Source organism: Cannabis sativa, chromosome X, assembly GCF_029168945.1.
Source record: "Cannabis sativa cultivar Pink pepper isolate KNU-18-1 chromosome X, ASM2916894v1, whole genome shotgun sequence".
NCBI lineage: Eukaryota > Viridiplantae > Streptophyta > Magnoliopsida > Rosales > Cannabaceae > Cannabis > Cannabis sativa.
Window position 1 is genome coordinate 18,915,469 of NC_083610.1, and position 20,411 is coordinate 18,935,879.

The 20,411-nt window shown below is 35.2% G+C and overlaps 1 protein-coding gene and 1 non-coding gene across 2 annotated transcripts; one reads left to right on the forward strand and one right to left on the reverse strand.

Moving 5' to 3' along the window:
* Window positions 1–6,360: 6,360 nt before the first annotated feature.
* On the forward strand, window positions 6,361–6,467 carry LOC133032828 (small nucleolar RNA R71). Its single transcript, XR_009685415.1, has one exon. It is a non-coding gene; the product is annotated as a small nucleolar RNA R71 (small nucleolar RNA).
* Window positions 6,468–17,306: 10,839 nt separating this feature from the next.
* LOC133031855 (probable pectinesterase/pectinesterase inhibitor 41) lies at window positions 17,307–20,102 on the reverse strand. The gene is made up of 2 exons (XM_061105594.1): window positions 19,046–20,102; window positions 17,307–18,216 (listed from the first exon to the last, which is right to left on the reverse strand). The coding sequence occupies exons 1-2, from the start codon at window positions 19,980–19,982 to the stop codon at window positions 17,516–17,518; spliced, it is 1,638 nt and encodes a 545-aa protein (XP_060961577.1). The 5' UTR covers window positions 19,983–20,102; the 3' UTR covers window positions 17,307–17,515.
* Window positions 20,103–20,411: the final 309 nt, after the last annotated feature.

The window sequence follows — 20,411 nt, forward strand, 5'->3', positions numbered from 1 at the left end:
CACATAAATTGGATCCAAAACATAGGCTAAAAATAGCCTAACAGCTCTACGGTTAGACGATGAGCTATCCTGGTTCGAGGAGGTTCCAGCGCCGGTGGCGGACGTCTGCGTTGTAAATTCATGAGTGATTCTAATCACTTTGTCAAAAAAAAAAAAGAAAAAAAAAAGTAGTGAAGTATTACAATGTATAATGTAATATACAGATAATATAAAAATTTCAAATTTTTTCATTATTATATTTATAATATTTATACAGTTATTATAGAAAGTTTTTTTATTAATATATATGTACAAGTCTTTTTTTTTTTTTTCAAAATTAAGACATTCATTCTTATTATCTAAAATATATACAAACTCATATACAATAAATCTCACTTTTGTGTTTATTTGTGGATTTTTTTTTTAAATATATATTTTATATAAATATATAGATTGCTTATACATATACAAAAAATATGTATTATTACCCAAGAATATGTATTATTACCCAAGAATTACACCGTTTTAATTATCAAATTCATTTTTCTGCTCCACCATTGTATAAAAGCATAATTTTAAAACATCTACGAACTTAGTCCACTGCCTATGTAGGATTTGATCCCTAATAGATGCAAAAGCAGGGGGAATGTTGGCAGTTTGGCTTAGGTTCACAATGTCTATCCCTCTATCTTCAATGAATGCCCTATCTTTCAATTTCAAAAACCGCTCTTGAGCATCCATGTTGGTAAACCTAACTCTATCAAGATTAGAGCGTCCCCTAGGTGGGTTGGATGATGAAGCTCCCTCCTCATTAACTCTTGACCTCTTTGGACCCATAGCACCCAAATTTTTTTCTAACTCTCAAGATTTTTTAAAATTTCGACAGCACCTCCCCTTAAAAATCGACTTCCCGGGATTTAACCCTTTCACAATCACACTCAATTGCACTCACCACAATAATATTCAACAATGTATGAGCAACAATTCCAAAAAATTTCAACACAAAGTCTAATACTCTCTAGCAATCCACAAATAATCCAATCAAACTTGTGTAGAGAAATTAAAATTTGTTACCTCAATGAAAATCACTCTTTAGGCAACCTCCATTGATGAGAACCTTGAAGCTTTAGGGAAGAAGAAGGTGAATAGTGATTTTCTGAAATTTGGGTGAAATATAGGGATTTTGGAGTGGATTTTTAGAGGAAAAGAGTGTTAGATGAGAGAAATAAGGGATTATGATGATTTAGGATGAAAGTTTATGGATAAATTTGAGGAAAATTGGTTTGAATGGGGTTAGATGAAGAAATTAGGTTGAGGAGGATGGTTTTCGGCTGGAGAAGGTAGGGGTTGAATGTGGGTTGTGAGTTTTGAAATGTTAGGGATTTGGGGTTTTTAAACCAATTCTGACCATTCTCGCCGCGGCCACATGTATCCTCGCCGCGGCGAGATTTCGTGAATTTAACATGCTCTCTGTAAGGCCAATCTGGCCTCGGCGGTGTATACCCTCGCCGCGGCTAGAAATCGTGAAATTAACACCCTTTCTGTAAGGCCATTCTAGCCGCGGCCATACATCCCATGGCCGCGGCCACTGACAAATTTTTTTTTTTTTTTTTCAGTAACGAAAAAGAATGAACAACAAGAAAAATAACAGTAAACTTAAAAAGAGTTCAACTAAATCAAAAGAACACTTGGGTTGCCTCCCAATTAGCGCTAACTTTATCGTCGCTCAGCTAGACGTTGATCGAGATCTTCAAAGTGGCGCCAGAATCACGGCGGACTTGGTTTGATCAAATTGACCTCCCAAGTAGAGCTTTAATCGCTGTCCATTCACTTTGAAAGTATTAGGACTTTCACCTTTTAGTTCCACTGCTCCGTAGGGAAACACTTTGATCACCGTAAATGGCCCTGACCACCTTGACTTTAATTTACCAGGAAACAACTTTAGTCTTGAGTTGAAGAGTAGAACTTGTTGACCAGGTTGAAACTCCTTTCTGACTAGATTTCGGTCATGCCATCTCTTAGTTCTTTCCTTGTAAATCTTGGCGTTTTCATAAGCTTCATTTCGAAATTCTTCCAACTCATCCAACTGTAGTAGTCTTTTCTGCCCAGCAGCTTTTAAGTCCATGTTTAGAGTTCTCATTGCCCAATAAGCTTTGTGTTCTAACTCCACCGGTAAATGACACGCCTTTCCAAACACCAACCGATATGGTGACATCCCTATTGGCGTTTTGAACGCTGTTCTGTAAGCCCACAATGCGTCATCCAACTTTCTTGACCAATCTTTCCTTGATCTCTGCACCGTTTTCTCCAGAATCATCTTTATTTCCCGGTTAGAAATCTCAGCTTGGCCATTACTTTGCGGATGATAGGGGAGGGCAGTTCGATGACGAACACCATACTTTGAAAGGAGTGCTTCGAACTGTTTGTTGCAGAAATGACTCCCTTCATCGCTTATGATCGCTCGGGGAGTACCAAACCGTGTGAATATATTCTTCTGAAGGAACCGAAGAACTGTTTTTCCATCATTAGCTGGTGTTGCTGCAGCTTCTACCCATTTTGATACGTAATCCACAGCTAGTAAAATGTATAGATTGCTAAACGATGAAGGAAAAGGACCCATAAAGTCTATCCCCCATACATCAAACAACTCTACTTCCAAGATTCCTGTCAAAGGCATTTCGTTTCTCCTTGAGATGTTTCCTGTACGCTGACAACGATCACATGCCTTCACAAAAGTACTAGCATCTTTGAAAAGCGTTGGCCAAAAGAACCCGCTTTGCAACACTTTGGCAGCTGTTCTAGTTCCACTGAAGTGTCCCCCACATGGTAAAGCATGACAGTGATTAAGAATAGAGTACATCTCCTCTTCAGGCACACACCTTCTTATTATCTGATCTGCACAGTGCTTGTAGAGGATTGGCTCTTACCAATAGTAATGTTTTACCTCGGAAAAGAATTTCTTTAATTGTTGGCGAGATAGCTCAGGAGGAGTGATATTAGCAGCTAAGTAGTTAACATAATCAGCATACCATGGTACCATAAGACTTTCCCTCACACTAAAGAGTTGTTCATCGGGAAATTGTTCATTTATTTGTACCTCTTTCATATTCTGACTTTCTTCCAGTTCTAGTCTTGACAAGTGATCTGCCACCAAGTTCTCAGTACCCTTCTTGTCTTTTATGTCTAGATCAAATTCTTGCAAAAGAAGAACCCATCGAATCAGTCGTGGTTTGGCATCCTTCTTAGTCATCAAGTATTTGATTGCTGAATGATCTGTATACACTATCACTTTATTGCCAATCAAGTAGGGTCGAAATTTGTCACATGCAAACACTATAGCCAGCATTTCTTTTTCTGTAGTAGCGTAGTTTAGTTGGGCATCATTCAAGGTTTTGCTTGCATAGTAAATGGTTCTGAATACCTTGTCAACCCGTTGTCCCAAAACTGCTCCAATAGCATAATCACTTGCATCGCACATGATTTCAAAAGGTAATTCCCAGTTTGGTGTAGTCACGATCGGTGCTGAGATTAACTTCTCCTTGAGAATTTGGAATGCTTCAAGACAATCTTTCCCAAATTCAAAAGGTACTCCACTAGCAAGAAGATTGGATAGCGGTTTGGCCACCTTGGAGAAATCTTTGATAAATCTTCTATAAAACCCAGCATGACCCAAGAAGCTTCGAACTCCCTTCACTGAAACTGGAGGAGGCAAGTTCTCAATTGTAGATACTTTGGCTCTGTCAACCTCAATACCTTCTTTTGAGATTTTATGTCCCAGCACTATTCCTTCTGTAACCATGAAATGGCACTTTTCCCAGTTCAGCACCAAATTAGAGTCTTCACATCTTGCTAAAACCAATTCCAAGTTGCTCAGACATTGGTCAAACGATGAGCCAAACACTGAAAAATCATCCATGAACACCTCGATGCACTTTTCTATTAAATCTGAAAATATAGCCATCATACACCTACGAAATGTTCTTTGGAGCATTGCACAGCCCAAATGGCATTCGTCGAAAAGCAAAAGTACCATATGGACATGTGAATGTTGTTTTCTCTTGATCCTCCGGTGCTATAGCTATTTGGTGATACCCTGAGTACCCATCAAGGAAACAATAGTACTCTTGTCCTGCCAACTTGTCTAACATCTGATCAATGAATGGGAGTGGAAAGTGATCTTTTCTTGTGGCCTTGTTGAGTTTTCGGTAGTCAATGCAAATTCTCCATCCCGTGACGGTTCTGGTTGGGATGAGTTCATTCTTCTCATTCTTTACTACCGTCATCCCTCCTTTCTTTGGAACAACTTGGACTGGGCTCACCCATTTACTGTCTGAAATAGGATACGCTACCCCGGCATCTAACCACTTCAAGACTTCTTTTCTGACAACCTCCTTCATTGGTGGATTTAATCTACGTTGTGCATCAATGGTTGGCTTCACTCCTTCCTCCATTAAGATTCTATGCATTACAGTTGAAGGGCTGATCCCTTTAATATCTGCTAAAGTCCATCCAATGGCTTTTGTATGCTTCCTTAGAACCCGTAATAGCTTATCTGTCTCTACAGAAGATAGGGAAGAAGCCACAATAACAGGAAGTGTCTTATTTTCTCCCAAATATTCATACCTGAGATGCTCTGGTAGGACTTTTAACTCTAGTTGAGGAGGCTTTTCAGTAGATGGGGTAGGCCTTGTTGGTATGACTCCTAACTCTTCATAATATTTTCTATTCAGTGGTCCATAAGAATCGAGCCACAAAGCATACTCATAAGCTTCCTTACCGTCTTGTTCCACCACCTCTTCTTGTACCAAAGTCAGATTAAGAGGATCTTCAGCATGTGTCTTTGTCTCCACCAACTGGTCCACCACATCAATTGCAAAACAGTTGTCACTAGCCGTAGGATAGGTCATTGCTTTGAGCACATTAAATACAACTTCATCTCCTTGTACCCTTAGCTTTAACTCTCCTTTCTGAACATCAATTAGTGCTTTCCCTGTTGCCAAGAAAGGTCTCCCCAGGATGATAGGAACATTACTATCTTCTTCCATATCCAGAACAATGAAATCAGCTGGAAAGATGAACTTGTCCACCTTTACTAACACATCCTCAATGACTCCTCTAGGGTGAGCTAGCGATCGATCTGCCAATTGAAGAGTTACAGTAGTTGGCTTTGCTTCACCTAGCTGCAATCTTTTAAACACTGACAAAGGCATTAAGTTTATACTGGCTCCCAAATCACATAGTGCATTTATTCCTTCAATTTTACCAATAGTACAAGGAATAGTGAAGCTCCCTGGATCTCTGAGTTTTGGAGGGAGTTTCTTCTGTAGAATAGCGCTACACTCTTCAGTTAGAGCCACTGTCTCATAGTCTTCCATCTTCCTCTTCTTTGACAAAATTTCCTTCATAAACTTCACATAACTTGGCATCTGCTCTAGAGCTTCAGCAAAAGGAATGTTAATGTGAAGTCTTTTGAAGACTTCTAGAAACTTGGTGAACTGCTTGTCTAAGCTTGACTTTCTGAGCCTCTGAGGATAGGGTATTTTTACATGATGATCAATACTAATTGGTGGAGACTGTGGTGGTGCTGCTGGGCTGTCAGTAGCCTTCTCTGCTGTTGGTGTTGGTGTTTGCACTGGTTGAGCATTTATTTCTTCGTCTACCTCAATTGGTTGTGGTAACTCGGGCCCATCATACTTCTTACCGCTCCTCAGGGTAATTGCCTTGCAATTTTCTTTGGGATTGACTTCAGTTGTGCTAGGCAAATTCCCTTGAGGGCGGGTTGCTACCTGAGTTGCTAGCTGGCCCATCTGAGTCTGCAGGTCTTTAATTGAAGATCTAGTTTCAGTCATAAATTGGAGCAGTAAATCTGTCTGCAAACTAGAACTTCCACCAGAGGCTTGTTGCTGATTAAACTGTTGGTTCTGATTTCTTTGTTGATAGAACCCACTATTTCTTCGGTTGTTACCCTGGTTGAACCCATAATTGTTGTTGTTGTTGTTCTGTGAAAAATTCCCAATGGCTTTAGCTTCATCCATTGGCAAATCATCCACATCTGCTTGACACTCCGAAAAGTGATGACTTCCTCCACATAACTCACAAACAATTTGGGCTTGTTTAGCTTGCCCTGCAATGATTTTAGTCAATGCCTCAACCTGAGCTGTTAACTTTGTGATGGCATCAACTTCTAACACACCAGCTACCTTCTTAGATTGACTCCTTTCAGTTGGCCACTGCTGATTGTTTAGAGCCATCTCCTCCAATAGATCATACGCTTCATTAGCACTCTTTCTCATAAAAGCTCCGCCCGCTGCTGCATCTATTAAAGTTCTAGTATTACCAACCAGCCCGTTATAAAAGTTGTGAACCAGCATCCACTTCTCTATACCATGATGAGGACACCTCCTGATCAGATCTTTAAACCTCTCCCAAGCCTCATGGAGAGATTCATTATCTTGTTGGCAGAAATTATTGATTTCTCCTCTCAGCTTTGCAGACTTAGCTGGAGGAAAGAACTTTGACAAGAATTTTGTTGCCAGATCATTCCATGTAGCAATAGAATTAGGTGGCAAAGAATTCAACCAACTCTTGGCTCGTTCTCTGAGCGAGAATGGAAACAACCTCAGTCGAATGGCATCATCGCTAACTCCATTAACCTTAAAAGTTTCACAAAGTTCCATGAAGTTAGAGAGATGCAAATTAGGATCTTCAGAAGGGAGACCACCAAGCGGGCGAAGACTGCACCATTTGAAGGATGGCAGGCTTAATCTCGAAATTGTTTGCATCCACTGCCGGTGGCCTGATACATGACTGCACTCCCGTCAGAGTAGGGAGAATGTAATCTCTCAAGCTACGGCCATTAGCTTGATCTTCCACGGCACCTCCATTATTACCGTTATTACCCCCATTGTTTCCAGCATTATTGTTCACATTCGCAGCCATGATCTCTGATGTTTCAGCAGTTGCTGAAACTCTTTCTTGCCTCTTGTTCTTTCGATTCCTCCTGCAAGTTTTCTCAATTTCAGGATCAACTGGTAATATGACTGTTTGTCCTTGACGGCGCATGCACTTAGGATTCCTGAAATAAATCAAGAAAATATTGCAAGAAAAAGGTTAGAAAAATCAGCAAGAGAAAAATATACCAAATTAGAAGTTAGTATAATTTTATGTAATATTAATCTTTAACAATTTCCCGGCAACGGCGCCAAAAACTACTTGCTATAATTTTAAACACTACGCAAGTATACGCAATCAAGTAGTAAATCTCACACAGGTGAGGTCGATCCCACAGGGAATTGGATTAAGTACCACTAAATTATACTTATGATTCTATTCGGCAAATCGAAAGCAAATATGATTTAAAAACAGTAAAATATGAAAGAAATTCAGAAAACTAAATAACACAATTTAAAGTTGAGCAAGATGATACAATAGGGAGGAGAATCCTGTTGTTGTTTACCCAAATCGTTAATGATTAATTACTATCCTATTCTTGAAGTGAATGACAGATTATGAAATAACCTAGCTCCTTTCAGATCTTCTAGATTCTAAATCACATGTTATCTAATTAATTCCTTAATTAAACTAACATGAAATCAGCATTAAGTAATAATCTACTTGTCACATAAGTCATGCAAATACTTTCGTTTCACATAGAACATCGATTATCTTAATTTTAGCATTCTCAATTCTCACTTTTCAGATTTTGAATTGAGATCATAAAGCATGCACAAGGTGATCAATCTTAAACATGAAATTAAGAACAAATTAAGATAATTTCACACACAAGAATTGAGGAATGGTAATTAAACATTAACTAGGCAAAACATTAAACAACAATCATCATCCTCCCTAAATGGGAAATTTAGTTCAGAAATAAATCCATAACCATTCCTATAGCACTATTCAACATAAATAAATTAAAGAGGAATAAAGAAAAGAACTGTTGGAGGATGAATTCTGGATCTTCACTTGAATCTCTATGCTCTTCCTGCCGCTCTCAGCTGTATTTTAGGGTTTCTGATCGCTCTCCCAGACTTCCAATCGCAGTTTTCTATTTATAATTGAAATTTAGGGTTCGATGGACGAAAATGCCCCTGGTCCGTACGGGATCTCGCCGCGGCCAAGCTTCCTCTCGCCGCGGCGAGATAATTGAAAATAAGGGTGCTCTCTGTAACTCTTAAATGGCCGCGGCGAGCCTCTTCATCGCCGCGGCGACTGAAGCCTTGTAAAACTTCGAGATCTAGCCGCGGCCAAGTTGTGTTTAGCCGCGGCCAGATATGCACAATTACTCAAAAATTGTGTTTTCTTCGACTCAGCACGTCTTTTAACGAATTTCTGCACCCGAGACCTCTTTTATTCCAAAGAACCTGAAAACATAGAAAACAAGCGTAATTCCGTCCCAACACAGCTAAAAACGTACATAAATTGGATCCAAAACATAGGCTAAAAATAGCCTAACAGCTCTACGGTTAGACGATGAGCTATCCTGGTTCGAGGAGGTTCCAGCGCCGGTGGCGGACGTCTGCGTTGTAAATTCATGAGTGATTCTAATCACTTTGTCAAAAAAAAAAAAAAAAAAAGTAGTGAAGTATTACAATGTATAATGTAATATACAGATAATATAAAAATTTCAAATTTTTTCATTATTATATTTATAATATTTATACAGTTATTATAGAAAGTTTTTTTATTAATATATATGTACAAGTCTTTTTTTTTTTTTTCAAAATTAAGACATTCATTCTTATTATCTAAAATATATACAAACTCATATACAATAAATCTCACTTTTGTGTTTATTTGTGGATTTTTTTTTAAATATATATTTTATATAAATATATAGATTGTTTATACATATACAAAAAATATGTATTATTACCCAAGAATATGTATTATTACTCAAGAATTACACCGTTTTAATTATCAAATTCATTTTTCTGCTCCACCATTGTATAAAAGCATAATTTTAAAACATTCAAAAAAAAAAAATGTAAAATGTTACAACTTGTTTTTGTGCTTGCAAACAGAAATTAATTAAATTACATGTTGTCTTTCTTATTGCAACAGAGAAGAAATTTTAATTTTAATTTTTTTATGTGTTGTAAGATTTAAACAGTATGTTTTAAGGTATGCTTGGAACAAGAATTTGTTTTTTTTTTTTCTAATGATAGAACAAAGTGTTTGATCTTTAATTTTAATATATAAATTATTGAAAAGAAAATTACAAATTAGCGTGTTTCTAACTATAATTATAATTTCTTACAAAAAAAACTATAATTATAAGGATTTTTTTTTATTATTTTTACATTTTAAAATAATATTAATATTTATAAAACTAATCCTATGCTATAACACGGTTAAATTTTTAACGGAATATTTTAATATTTTCAAACCAATAAAAAATAATTAAATGGACATATTTAAAGATACTAGGTGAATGTACGTGTCGAGCCACGTATTGCTAATTTCATTTAAGATTTTAGTCTTTTTAAGATTTTAAATATATTTTATTTTTAAAGATTACAAATTTTTTTCTTGAAAAAATTAAATATTTATATTTGAAATATCTTTATGTATTGTAAATATCTTTATATTTGAAAAAATTAAAGATAGAAATGGTATTTCTGCTAAACCATGACACTTGAATCATCGGGGCGAATTAATACCAACCAATAAGAAAGAAAAAAAAAACAGAGAACGGTTTCAAGGTGGAGTATTGTGTTTAATATATGAGTTTGCACGATCAGATTTAGAACAATTACAAATAATGAGAAAGTAGATACAAAATTAAATCTAATCAAATTTAAATTTAAATGGTATATGATTTACATATTTTTAATTAATCTATTTAATATTTAATAATTATTTAGTAAAAAAAAATATCTACAAACATCATAGTGAAAAAAATAATAACAATAAAAAAAAATAGTTATCCTTATATGATAGAAAAATAGAAAAATTAAATTTTATCATCAATTAAAATTAATAATTATACATGTATAATTAATAGGTTAAAAAAAAAGTAATGACCTATATTATAGATAGATATATAGATTATGGAGTGTAAACACTTAGACTAATTTGATGACTCTCTATTGCCAAAAATTTATTCACATTAGAATAGAAAAGAAATTAATAAAGCAATTAATATTCTCCCTATATAGGTTTGTTAGAGAGATATGTGGCTAAGATAATTTTTTTAATTTAAAAATAGATTATTAATATTTAAAAGATTATTTAATTTTTTGGTTTAATTATTGGGTTTATTTGTTAACGGGAGATCAAACCTAATCGTTAAATTTAACAGAATATTCTTTTATTTTTAAGTATATTCTGTTAAACCAAGAAATACCGTTAGATAGACACTTTTAATATATAAAGATACAATGTCAAACCCTTATTCTCTAACTTTGTTTTTAGTTTCATAAAATATATAATCATACACGCTAAAAATAGATTAAAAACAAAATTTATAGGTAAAAATTTCCATGTGTACATATGCTTGAATGATGATGAAGAAAAGTAGTGTGTATATATCTTAGTATATAACTAAACATGTTCCGTGTTTTATGCTTAGATCTACCAAATGTCAAAGAGGGTCACATATTCCTTTACTAAATAATAATAAGTCAATAACATTAAATTCTCCATAAAAAAAAAAGTCAATATTAATAACAATACTATATGTTCTCTTCACGTGCCTACCATCTGCTACTAAACTCTATTAATCATTCAAACATGCCAACATGGACATGAGCTACAAAGAGAATGAAGCTTCCCCACTATTACTTTATATTTTTCATTTATTTATTTTCTTTTCATGTTGTCTTCACTTCTTTTTTTTTTTTTCATATACGTACTGAAAATTCAACTTGTAATAATAACTAATTTCTATTATATATGATCTTATGTATTCTAAATAATATTTTTAAGTTATAATAATGTTGTCAAGTCAAGCGTTAGAGTATACCATATTAATACAAGTGGTACCATTAGTAAAATTAATATGTATATTTCTATCTATTACAAGTGTCATATCATCATAATTATATTACATATATAAAAACTATTTTTTAGTTACGTACTAAGTAATAAAGTATCTAAGAAATGACGAAAATTGCTAATCAATTAATAATCATGAGCATGGGAAAGATGGTCTAAGTTATAATAATGAATAAACCATACGTGGAAAAGAGAAAGTTTCAAAACATAATTAGTCGGTGCATAGAGTTTGATATTTAATTTTATATATTTATATTTATATATTTTCAATTTGAACTTCCACAATCGATTTTCAACATAGTTTGGTGAAATGTATATTATTGTTGAAAAATGATGCCAACTGGTTACATCCGCGTTCTATTTGATTTTGCAATCTTGTTTTCCTTTTTCTAGAAAACAAAATTTAAATATATAGTTAGGGGTGGTAATTCGTGTTCGCGGGTCGTGTTCGTGTTGTGTCGAGACCCATGTATAACAGGTACATGCTCGACCCGAACACGACCCGTTTAATAATCGTATCAAAAAAAATGAAACCCGAACACAACCCGCATTACCCTTATAAGTATATTTTGTTTAAACATGTCAATCAATAACACGTTTATGAAGTATTAAAGACATTTGTAACCCATTTATGACACGTTAAAGAACTAAAATAACTTTAAATAAGTCATTAACGGGTTAATTTCGTGTTAGCCGTGTCAACCCGAACACGACCCGTTTATTAAACGAGTTAGACGAGTCAACCCGAACACGATCTGAACCCATTTAAGGCAAACCCAAACCCGCCAACTCTCGTGCAGGTTTCGAGTCGTGTCATCGTGTCTGACCCATTTCGCCGACCCTATATATAGTTAATATACATTTATATAAATAGAACATATACTTTTAAAAAAATAATTAAATAAATTTACAAACAATTATTATATCATTTGATAATATAATATGTGTAATTAAAATGTGATAATATATATATTATTATATAAATAATATACATTTAAGTATAGAGTAAATAAATTGTATAACACGCATATGTATTTAACTTACACTTTGTAACTTATGTATTGTAAATTGGAGAATAGTTACAATTTATTATCACTTGTAACTTTACGCTAATAATAAAAGTATAATTTCCATTCTAAAAAATTTAACATGTTTTCAACACAAATATGCACTAGCAAATATCTCTCCCTACATATTTTTTATGCGAAAAAATTCTCTTTAAATTGTTTCAGACCTTTTGCTAGTGCATAATTGCGTCAACAAAAGGTTCATGAACCATTGGAAATGATTTGCGCCATAATTCCAACACTTTTGCCGACGTGATTCGTGAATTGTGCCGGTATAGGTAACTTTTACCGGTACAATAGTGCTCTGGCAAAAGTGTCCACTAAAAATTATTGGCGTTGTTTGAGCCACTTAATGCCGATGAATTTTGCCAGCACATTTAGCCAAATACATTGGTAAAAGTTACATTTCTTGTAGTGAGATTTCTCTCTAATTTCTTCAATCTCGTCCAGAGACTTAGCCAACAATTAGTGATTAATTGGCTTGTTGATCACAGTTGAGTCTCCGGTGTGACGGCGGTGTGAGCTTTACGGGTATCACATGACTTCATACCCATAGGCCAAAAAAGGAGTATGGCCAAATGCTGTGTTTCAGTTGTGCGGTTAGACCACATTACTTCAGGTAGTTCTTTAGGCCAGTTCTCTTTAGCTTGGTCCGGGAGCTTCTTAAGTGTATCTATAAGAGTTTGGTAGACAACTTTTCTCATTTGCTTGTGGGTAAGCGACTGTTTGAAAAACTCTTAATGATTCAGCGCCTTTCATAGAAATTGGTAAAGAGATCGCTGTCATAATAGACTCGATTGACGCACTTGCTCCCATATTATTACACCAACTTATTGGAGTACTCTGTATTGGGAACTTGAACTCATTTAGTAAAGCTTGTATTCATGAGATCTCGACTGCCACATGAGCTAAAACTTTATATTCTGATTCAGTGCTAGAGCGAGATACCACCAATTTCTTGTTTGAGGACCACAAAAATCACCTAGCTAGGTAGACACAATAACTAGCCACACTCTTCCTATCATATTTGAGCAACACGCCCATTCAGTATCAGAATAACCAATTATATATGCAACAACTCAGAGTATTTTATGTGCAGATTATGATAAATTGTGCCTTTTAATTAAGTATCTTAAAATCTTTTTGGCTGCACGCCAATGTATTGTTGTGGGAGCTTAAAAATACTTAGTTTATTTACCGCAAAGGACAAATCGGGCCTTGTGTGTGTAAGATATTGCAGCCCCCAATCACACTTTTATATGCAGTAGGATTCTTTAAAGGTTCACCATCTGTTTTCAATAGAGCTTTGCCAACGATCATTACCGTTGAACAAGGTTTGAGATGTAGCTCCTTAATATATTTAGACTGGATTATATATAACCCTATTTCATCTCTGTAAACCTCTATTCTACGGAAGTAATGAAGTAGGTCTTGATCCTTTAAGACAAATATATCATTGAGCCTTGTCATGAAATCCTTTAATTTCTCAGAGCTGTTGCCAGTAACTATTATATCATCCATGTACACAAGTGCCATGATGATTAAATCTGGTATTTTGTAAGAAAAAACACAAGAAAGATTTAGCTTTTGACTTTTGAAAGTTTCGGCTTGTAAGTGTGGTCTTAGGCTTATCATACCAAGTTCACGAAACTTATCTTAGGCCATACAAAGATTTAGTGAATTCGCACACATAATTGGGTTTGTCTTTGCTTACGAACCCTTGAGGTTGACTCATGAAAACTTCTTCTTCTATCTTCCCATAAGAAAAGTGTTATTGATATCCAATTGTTTGATATCCCATGATCTAGATACAGTAATAGTAATAGTAAGGATAATTCAAACAATTAAAGCTTTAATTATAGGGCTGAATGTTTTGATTAAATCAATGCCTGGTCGTTGGTTGAAGCCTTTAGCCACTAGACGTGATTTCAATCTTTTAATAGAACCGTCTGAGTTAATTCTCTTCTCTTTGAATACCCACAATGTTCATCCGAGGCTGTTTTGGTACAAGTATCCATGTTTTGTTTTTTCATAAGGCTACCATATCATTTTTCATAGTATTATTCCAACATTTAGAGCCTCTTCAACAGTGTTCGGTTCATTACTGTCATTTTCAATCTCAGCCTTTGACTTATAGACTTTGGGTTTGAATATGCCTGCCTTGGCTCTTGTAGTCATTAGGTGTGATGGTGCAAGAGGTGCTACTGGTACAGATTGTATCTCAGGTTGAGGTGCTCTTGGTTGAGGTCCTTCCCTTTCATCTTGTTCTGAATGTATTACAGGTGTTATGGATAGGCTATGCTGTGAAAGTAAGAGGTGCTACTGGTACATATTGTATCTAAGGTTCAGGTGCTCTTGGTTGAGGTCCTTCTCTTTCATCCTATTCTGAATGTATTACATGTGTTTTGGATAGGCTATGCTGTGAAAGTAAGTGGGTAAGATGAGATACCTGATGTCTTGCGAAGGAGCTTTCTCCAAGGGACTGATCTTTATGAGAATTACCAGTCGATGTATCAATTGGAGAGTTTGAGGCTGATCTGTTTTGGGAAGTTGGTGTTTACTCAGATGGAATGAAAACTGACCAAGATGGTACACAAACAGATATTGGTTGCTCTTCTCTATGTGTGTTGAGAAAGCCATATTTAAAAGAAAGTCACTTTCATTAAATATATATAATCTACTTGTACTGCTTGGGCATTTATATCCCTTATGTGCATCATTGTAGCTGTTAGGCTAAAATTAGTCTAAGTTTCGGGACGTATTTTCGGTTAGTTTTCACTCTTTGTTTCTAGTTTTAGGACTATTTTACGCTTGATTCTTTTGTTTCAGGTCCCCGGGTGTTTAAAGAAAGTATTTACAAGAATTGAGGACAAGTGGTGAAAGAATTGAGAAGAAAAACCAAAAAAATAAGTTGCTGCCAAATCCCGTCGCGACGGGACAATATCCCCGTCGCGACGGGGATTGGCAGAGAGAAGTTCGAGACAAAGTTGCTTAACCCCGTCGCGACGGGGGCATTGCCAGTCGCGACGGGGACCCCAGTGACGGGATTTTTGGGCAGTTTCGTAATTTCACGAATTTTTAAGTTGAGACTTGGTTTAAATAGTGAGAGTTCGTGAAAATTAGGGATTATTCAGAATTGGAACCCTAGAAACAAAGGAGGAGGCTAGAAGAGCGGCTTGTGGCGACCCGGATCAATTGCTTCAACTAGTTCTTTCTTTTCTCTTTAATTTTTCTATGTTCTTTTCTATTTCAATGTTAATTATGGATTTGATTATGGATGTTTTGAACTAACCTCCTATTTAGGGAGAATGATGAATGTTGTTTAAGTTTTTCCTAGTTGATGAATAATTGCCATTCCTCCATCTTGATTGTGAACACTATTCATATTTGTGTTTAATTTCCATGTGCAAGATTGATCAACTTTTACATGTTTTATGATCTCAATTCGAAATCTGAAAAGTGAGAATTGAGAATGCTAAAATTGGATAGTCTAGGTTTTGATGTGAAACGAAAGTATTTACATAGCCTTTGTGACATTTAGATTATTGCTTAATGCTGATTTCATGTTAATTTAATTAAGAGATTAATTAGAGAGCATGAGATTTAGAACCTAGAAGATCTGAAAAGAGCTAGGTTAATTTATAATCTGTCATTCACTTCAAGAGAAGGATAGCAATTAGACATTAACATTGGTAACTTAACAACAGGATTCGTCTCCCTATTCTCTCATCTTGATTAATATTCACTTGTTTCTTTAAGTTTCTTGAATTTCTTTCTTCCTTTTTTTAATCATAAATACTTTTGATTTGCCAAATAGAATTATAAGTATAGTTTAGTAGTAATTAATCCAATTCCCTGTGGTTCGACCTCACTTGCGTGAGTATACTACTTGATTGCGTGCACTTGCGTAGTAATTAATAATTTTTGCAACAGTAGCCAAGGTTGGTACATTTTCTAGTGTGGTATTAGAATTTGTGGGATTTATATGGTGTAAGGCATGGGTAACAAGCATTGCCGAAAATTTCAAGGAATTTGTAATCAGGTTATTTTGAAATGAGAACCTCAAAAGGAGATTGATTTTGTAACACAGGAGTATGTAGTCTATTTATAAGTTATACGAAATTTTGAAAAGGATCCCACCAACATTTAAGAGGCATGGAGGCTTGTGCCATTTCGACTATATGTCGAATTTTTCTTTCAGTACCCATTTTAAGCTGATGGATGTGTACATGAGTTCTGAAAATCGATCCTATTGTCAATGACATGCATAATGAGTAAATGCCTAAAATTCTCCCCCACTCAGTTCTAAGACATTTTATATGCCTATCAAATTAGTTTTTAGCAAATAATGTCTTGAACTGAATAAAGGCCTTGATAGCCTCCTTTGATTTTTAAAGGATACACCCATATATACCTACTATAATCATCCACAAAGTGGATATTTAGGCCTTGATAGCCTCCTTTGATTTTTAAAGGATACACCCATATATACCTACTATAATCATCCACAAAATGGATGTAAAAACAAAAATTGGTATTGGACATCACGGGGTTTGGGCCATACATGATCAGTATGTATGACATCTAATAGGTGTTTGGCACGAATGTGATTAGTGGCAAAGGATAACGCATAATTGACAACCTTCACAAAAATTTTCTTTAGCATTTAAAGAAGATTTTTCATAAACATGTTTTAAAGCAAGACTGAGTACACTATGTTAGAAGAACCAAGTATATAGAATTGGATGTACACTTTGTTAAAGATAAAGTCTTGAAAAAGAGTTGGAAGTGGGATATACCGTCTCACGATCAAATAGCCTGCGTGCTTGACAAAAAGCGCCTCACTCATCACATATTTTATTTTCTAAGTGACAAACTTGGAGTGGTAAAGGCCCCTCCTAATTTGACAAGGAGTGTTAGAAAATAAATTTATTTCCACGATTTTGTTCTATTATAGCCGTTAGGGTTGTAGTCCCAATACAATTTTGTTAGTGAATAATGTCAGAAATCGATAAGGATATTTTTTACATTGCATTTTGTAAAATCTTTTTCATGTTCTACCCTTCTATAGAATATTCTTATATCACCACAAATGTTATATAAATACAAGCCTATTCTTGAGCTGAGCTTTTTTATTTTCTCTGTTTTTTGTTTGCTTTTCCAACTAGTGACGGCTTGATACCTAAACTTGACCTAGCTTGCAAGCTTTAGACAGTCCTTATAAAACAAGGTAAAAAAGAAGCATAGAAGACATAAAGATCACTAAATGCTATTTATTTTATATTTTAAATGGTCCAACAAAATGACATATTAATATTGCTATAAATCAATATGGAGTTTCACATGTTGCAATAACAGTTACACAGTATATAACTCATACACTCATAATTTTCTATACCTACATTATATCTATGTGTGTTAACTGAGATATATATATATCGATCGAGTACGTGAAAAAGTTTTTGCTGTCATATTAAACCATTAGTATAAGCTACGCCCGTCTGAGGCAACCAATTATCTGCCAGTAAAAAACTCGACAATGTAAAATTCTCAGCGTCGGTAGCGTTAATCACGTGATAACCAGGCCACGTCACTCTCTTCGCCGTCTCCGATCCCGGCCCTCTATTATCATGCTCAGCATAATACAACGTACTCAAACCAAAATCACCATTCCATTCTCGCCAACCCGCCGCATCAACCACATTATCCATATAAGACTGCATATAAACCGTTCTAGAATACTCCTTCCATGGCCGACCCAGATAAGTCTTCGCATTGCCTCCGCCACCAGACGAAGCCGCTAAGTCATCTGCGGCTCTGACCGTACAGTTGTGGATCGAAATCCCGGTGTTCTGGTTCGGGTCGGTTCGGCCTTGAGCGGTTATGGCGTTGAATTGTCCGTTCATTGGAAGTCTAGGGAATAGGTTGCAGTTCTGGAAAACTACGGCGGCGTTGCCGAAGATGAAATCTACGGTGCCATATATATCGCATTGGCGGTAGAATTGGCGGAGGGAGTGGGTGTAGAGTGTGTCTTGGTAGCCTTCGAAGCTGCAGCTGTAGAAAGCAGATAAATCGGCACTGTTTCGAACTGCTACCGCTTGGTGCTTGCTTGCTCCGGCAGTGTTTCGAAATGTTATGTTCACCGCCACGAAACCTTGTCCGGTGACGGCTGCCACATAGTTGAGATAAAATCATATATGTATAAAATATTTGGCCTTATAAAAAGATTGAGCATTGTTATTATTTTTTGATATATTTAATTACCAAACATATATAACATTTATATTAGAATGGTTTAACAGAGACACCAGCATCTTGATTCTTATCTAATTGTTCCACTAATTATTTTAGTACATATTATTTAAACCTATTTAACATATAATAAATTCGTTAACAAACTCTAAATTAAATTTATACATATAAAATAGGTATAAATGATGTGTCTTAAAACAATTAGTAGAAACATGGACTTAATAATTTGTTGGATTTATTTTTATCAAGTTATAGAGCATTGCTATTTGATACCAGTAGTGTCTAGCACTTTTAGATATGTCTCTTTGTGATTAATTAGTTATACTCCTTAAAATTTATTATACTAAATTATATGACACGCAATAATTAATTTGACTAAATAAAATACATGAGTATTAAGCACCGCTGGTTTGTTTTAGTATTTCTGTTAAGCTATAGCATGATATTACTTACTTTAGCATCACTATTATAAAGTGGTGTAATTATAATTCGTTAACCACTCTCTATAATGTTTATTAAAATAAAATAAATGGAATATATTTTTGATTGCCAACACTAATATTACAGGTGCTAAGCAGTGACTTTTACTATTTCTCTAATTTTTTTTTTAATTATCTTTTTATGATTTTATGTTTTTTTATTAGTTATTATATCTGTTAAAAGAAATTCAGGTATGGTCGTTAGTTATTATTAATTTATATATAATTTTCCATTTTTTTTTGTAATAATAATAATAAAGTTCTTACCAAATGTTGCTGATTTGAAAGTGGTCCAACCATCAACAACACTTCGGTTACCAGTAATAACAGTCTGATTTATACCATCTCCAATCAACATCAAGTACCTCTTATTTTTACCAATGGAAACATACTCTTCATAAACCCCTGCCTTCACATGTATCACGAAGTATCCTCCAGATCCCATGGTTTTGTTAGGAGCAGCCGCAACGGCGTCGTTTATACTTGTGAAATTCCCACTTCCATCTTGACTCACAGTCACCTGTTCCCTCACAACAACCACCTTACTATGATCAACATCATTCCCTCTCTCCAACACTACTGATCTAACCAACTTCTTCTTAATATTATTAGGCACCCAACCTTTGGTAAAGAGAGCTAGAGAAACACTAAACAGCTTAGTGTCGTTCGCCAAAGGAGCGAAAAGACCCTTTCTCACCATCCAAGACGAAGAAGTTGTCGATTTAAGGCCGTCGTAGCAAGTCTCTTGGTTAGTTAAAATCGCGCTAAGGAGTGTTTGGATGTCTTCTGTTTTCCAACCAGGTAGAGCACTGTGTGTGGCGTTGATGGAGCCCAATGAACTCGATAGGTATTCGACGTTTAGGCCCGCGAGGAATTGGCAATCCTCGAGGGCGGCAACCGTTGGTTTAGGCAACCCGGCCCCGAGGTGAAGAAATTTGTTTACTAAAGTTTGGAAACGGAGAGTCTGAGATAAAGATTTGAAGATAGTAAAGCGGGCGAAATCGTAGACATTAGAGGTTTTGTTTGGGAGGAGTGATTTGCATGAAGTTGGGTATGGTGTGAATTTGCAAATGTAGTCTGGTGTAACAGGCCTGCTTGGTGGTAAGGTGTAGTTATAAGTATTAGCAATTGGAGATGATGAGATTAGTAGTAAGAAGTTGATCGAAACTGTGAAAAAGAGGAAGAAGAGTTTGTAGTAGTCCATTTTTTGTATGTGATATTTGTATATTGCTTTGAATTATGTTAAATGATCATTATGGTTTTTATAGGAATAATATGAAGCGGCAATTATGGTGAGTTAGTGGAATAATGGTCTTTGTTTTGTCAAGTACTGACTACTGAACGCGTTTGGTGCTAACCGATTAGTATAGTTATATATATATAACATTTATATAAATTGGTTATATCTACCAAACTATTCTTACTCATCATTTCTTTTGTTCTGATTTGGCCAATTCTGGTTTCTTTTGAATTTAAGAACTACTTGAGTACTACAGTTATATGGAAGCATACGTTCCAACAATCTTATTTTTTTTTGGTATATATTTAATTGTTGAAAATATAATTTGAGAGAACTGTACATTAACATAATTAACAGTTAGTTTGATGAAACAGCAGCTGATCATTGTACATT

Coding starts and splice junctions, on each gene's coding strand:
- LOC133031855 (XM_061105594.1), bottom strand. CDS start 19,982: ATGGACTACTACAAACTCTTCTTCCTCTTTTTCACAGTTTCGATCAAC. Junction 18,217..19,045: donor TTTCAAATCAGCAACATTTG/GTAAGAACTTTA, acceptor ACTATGTGGCAG/CCGTCACCGGACAAGGTTTC.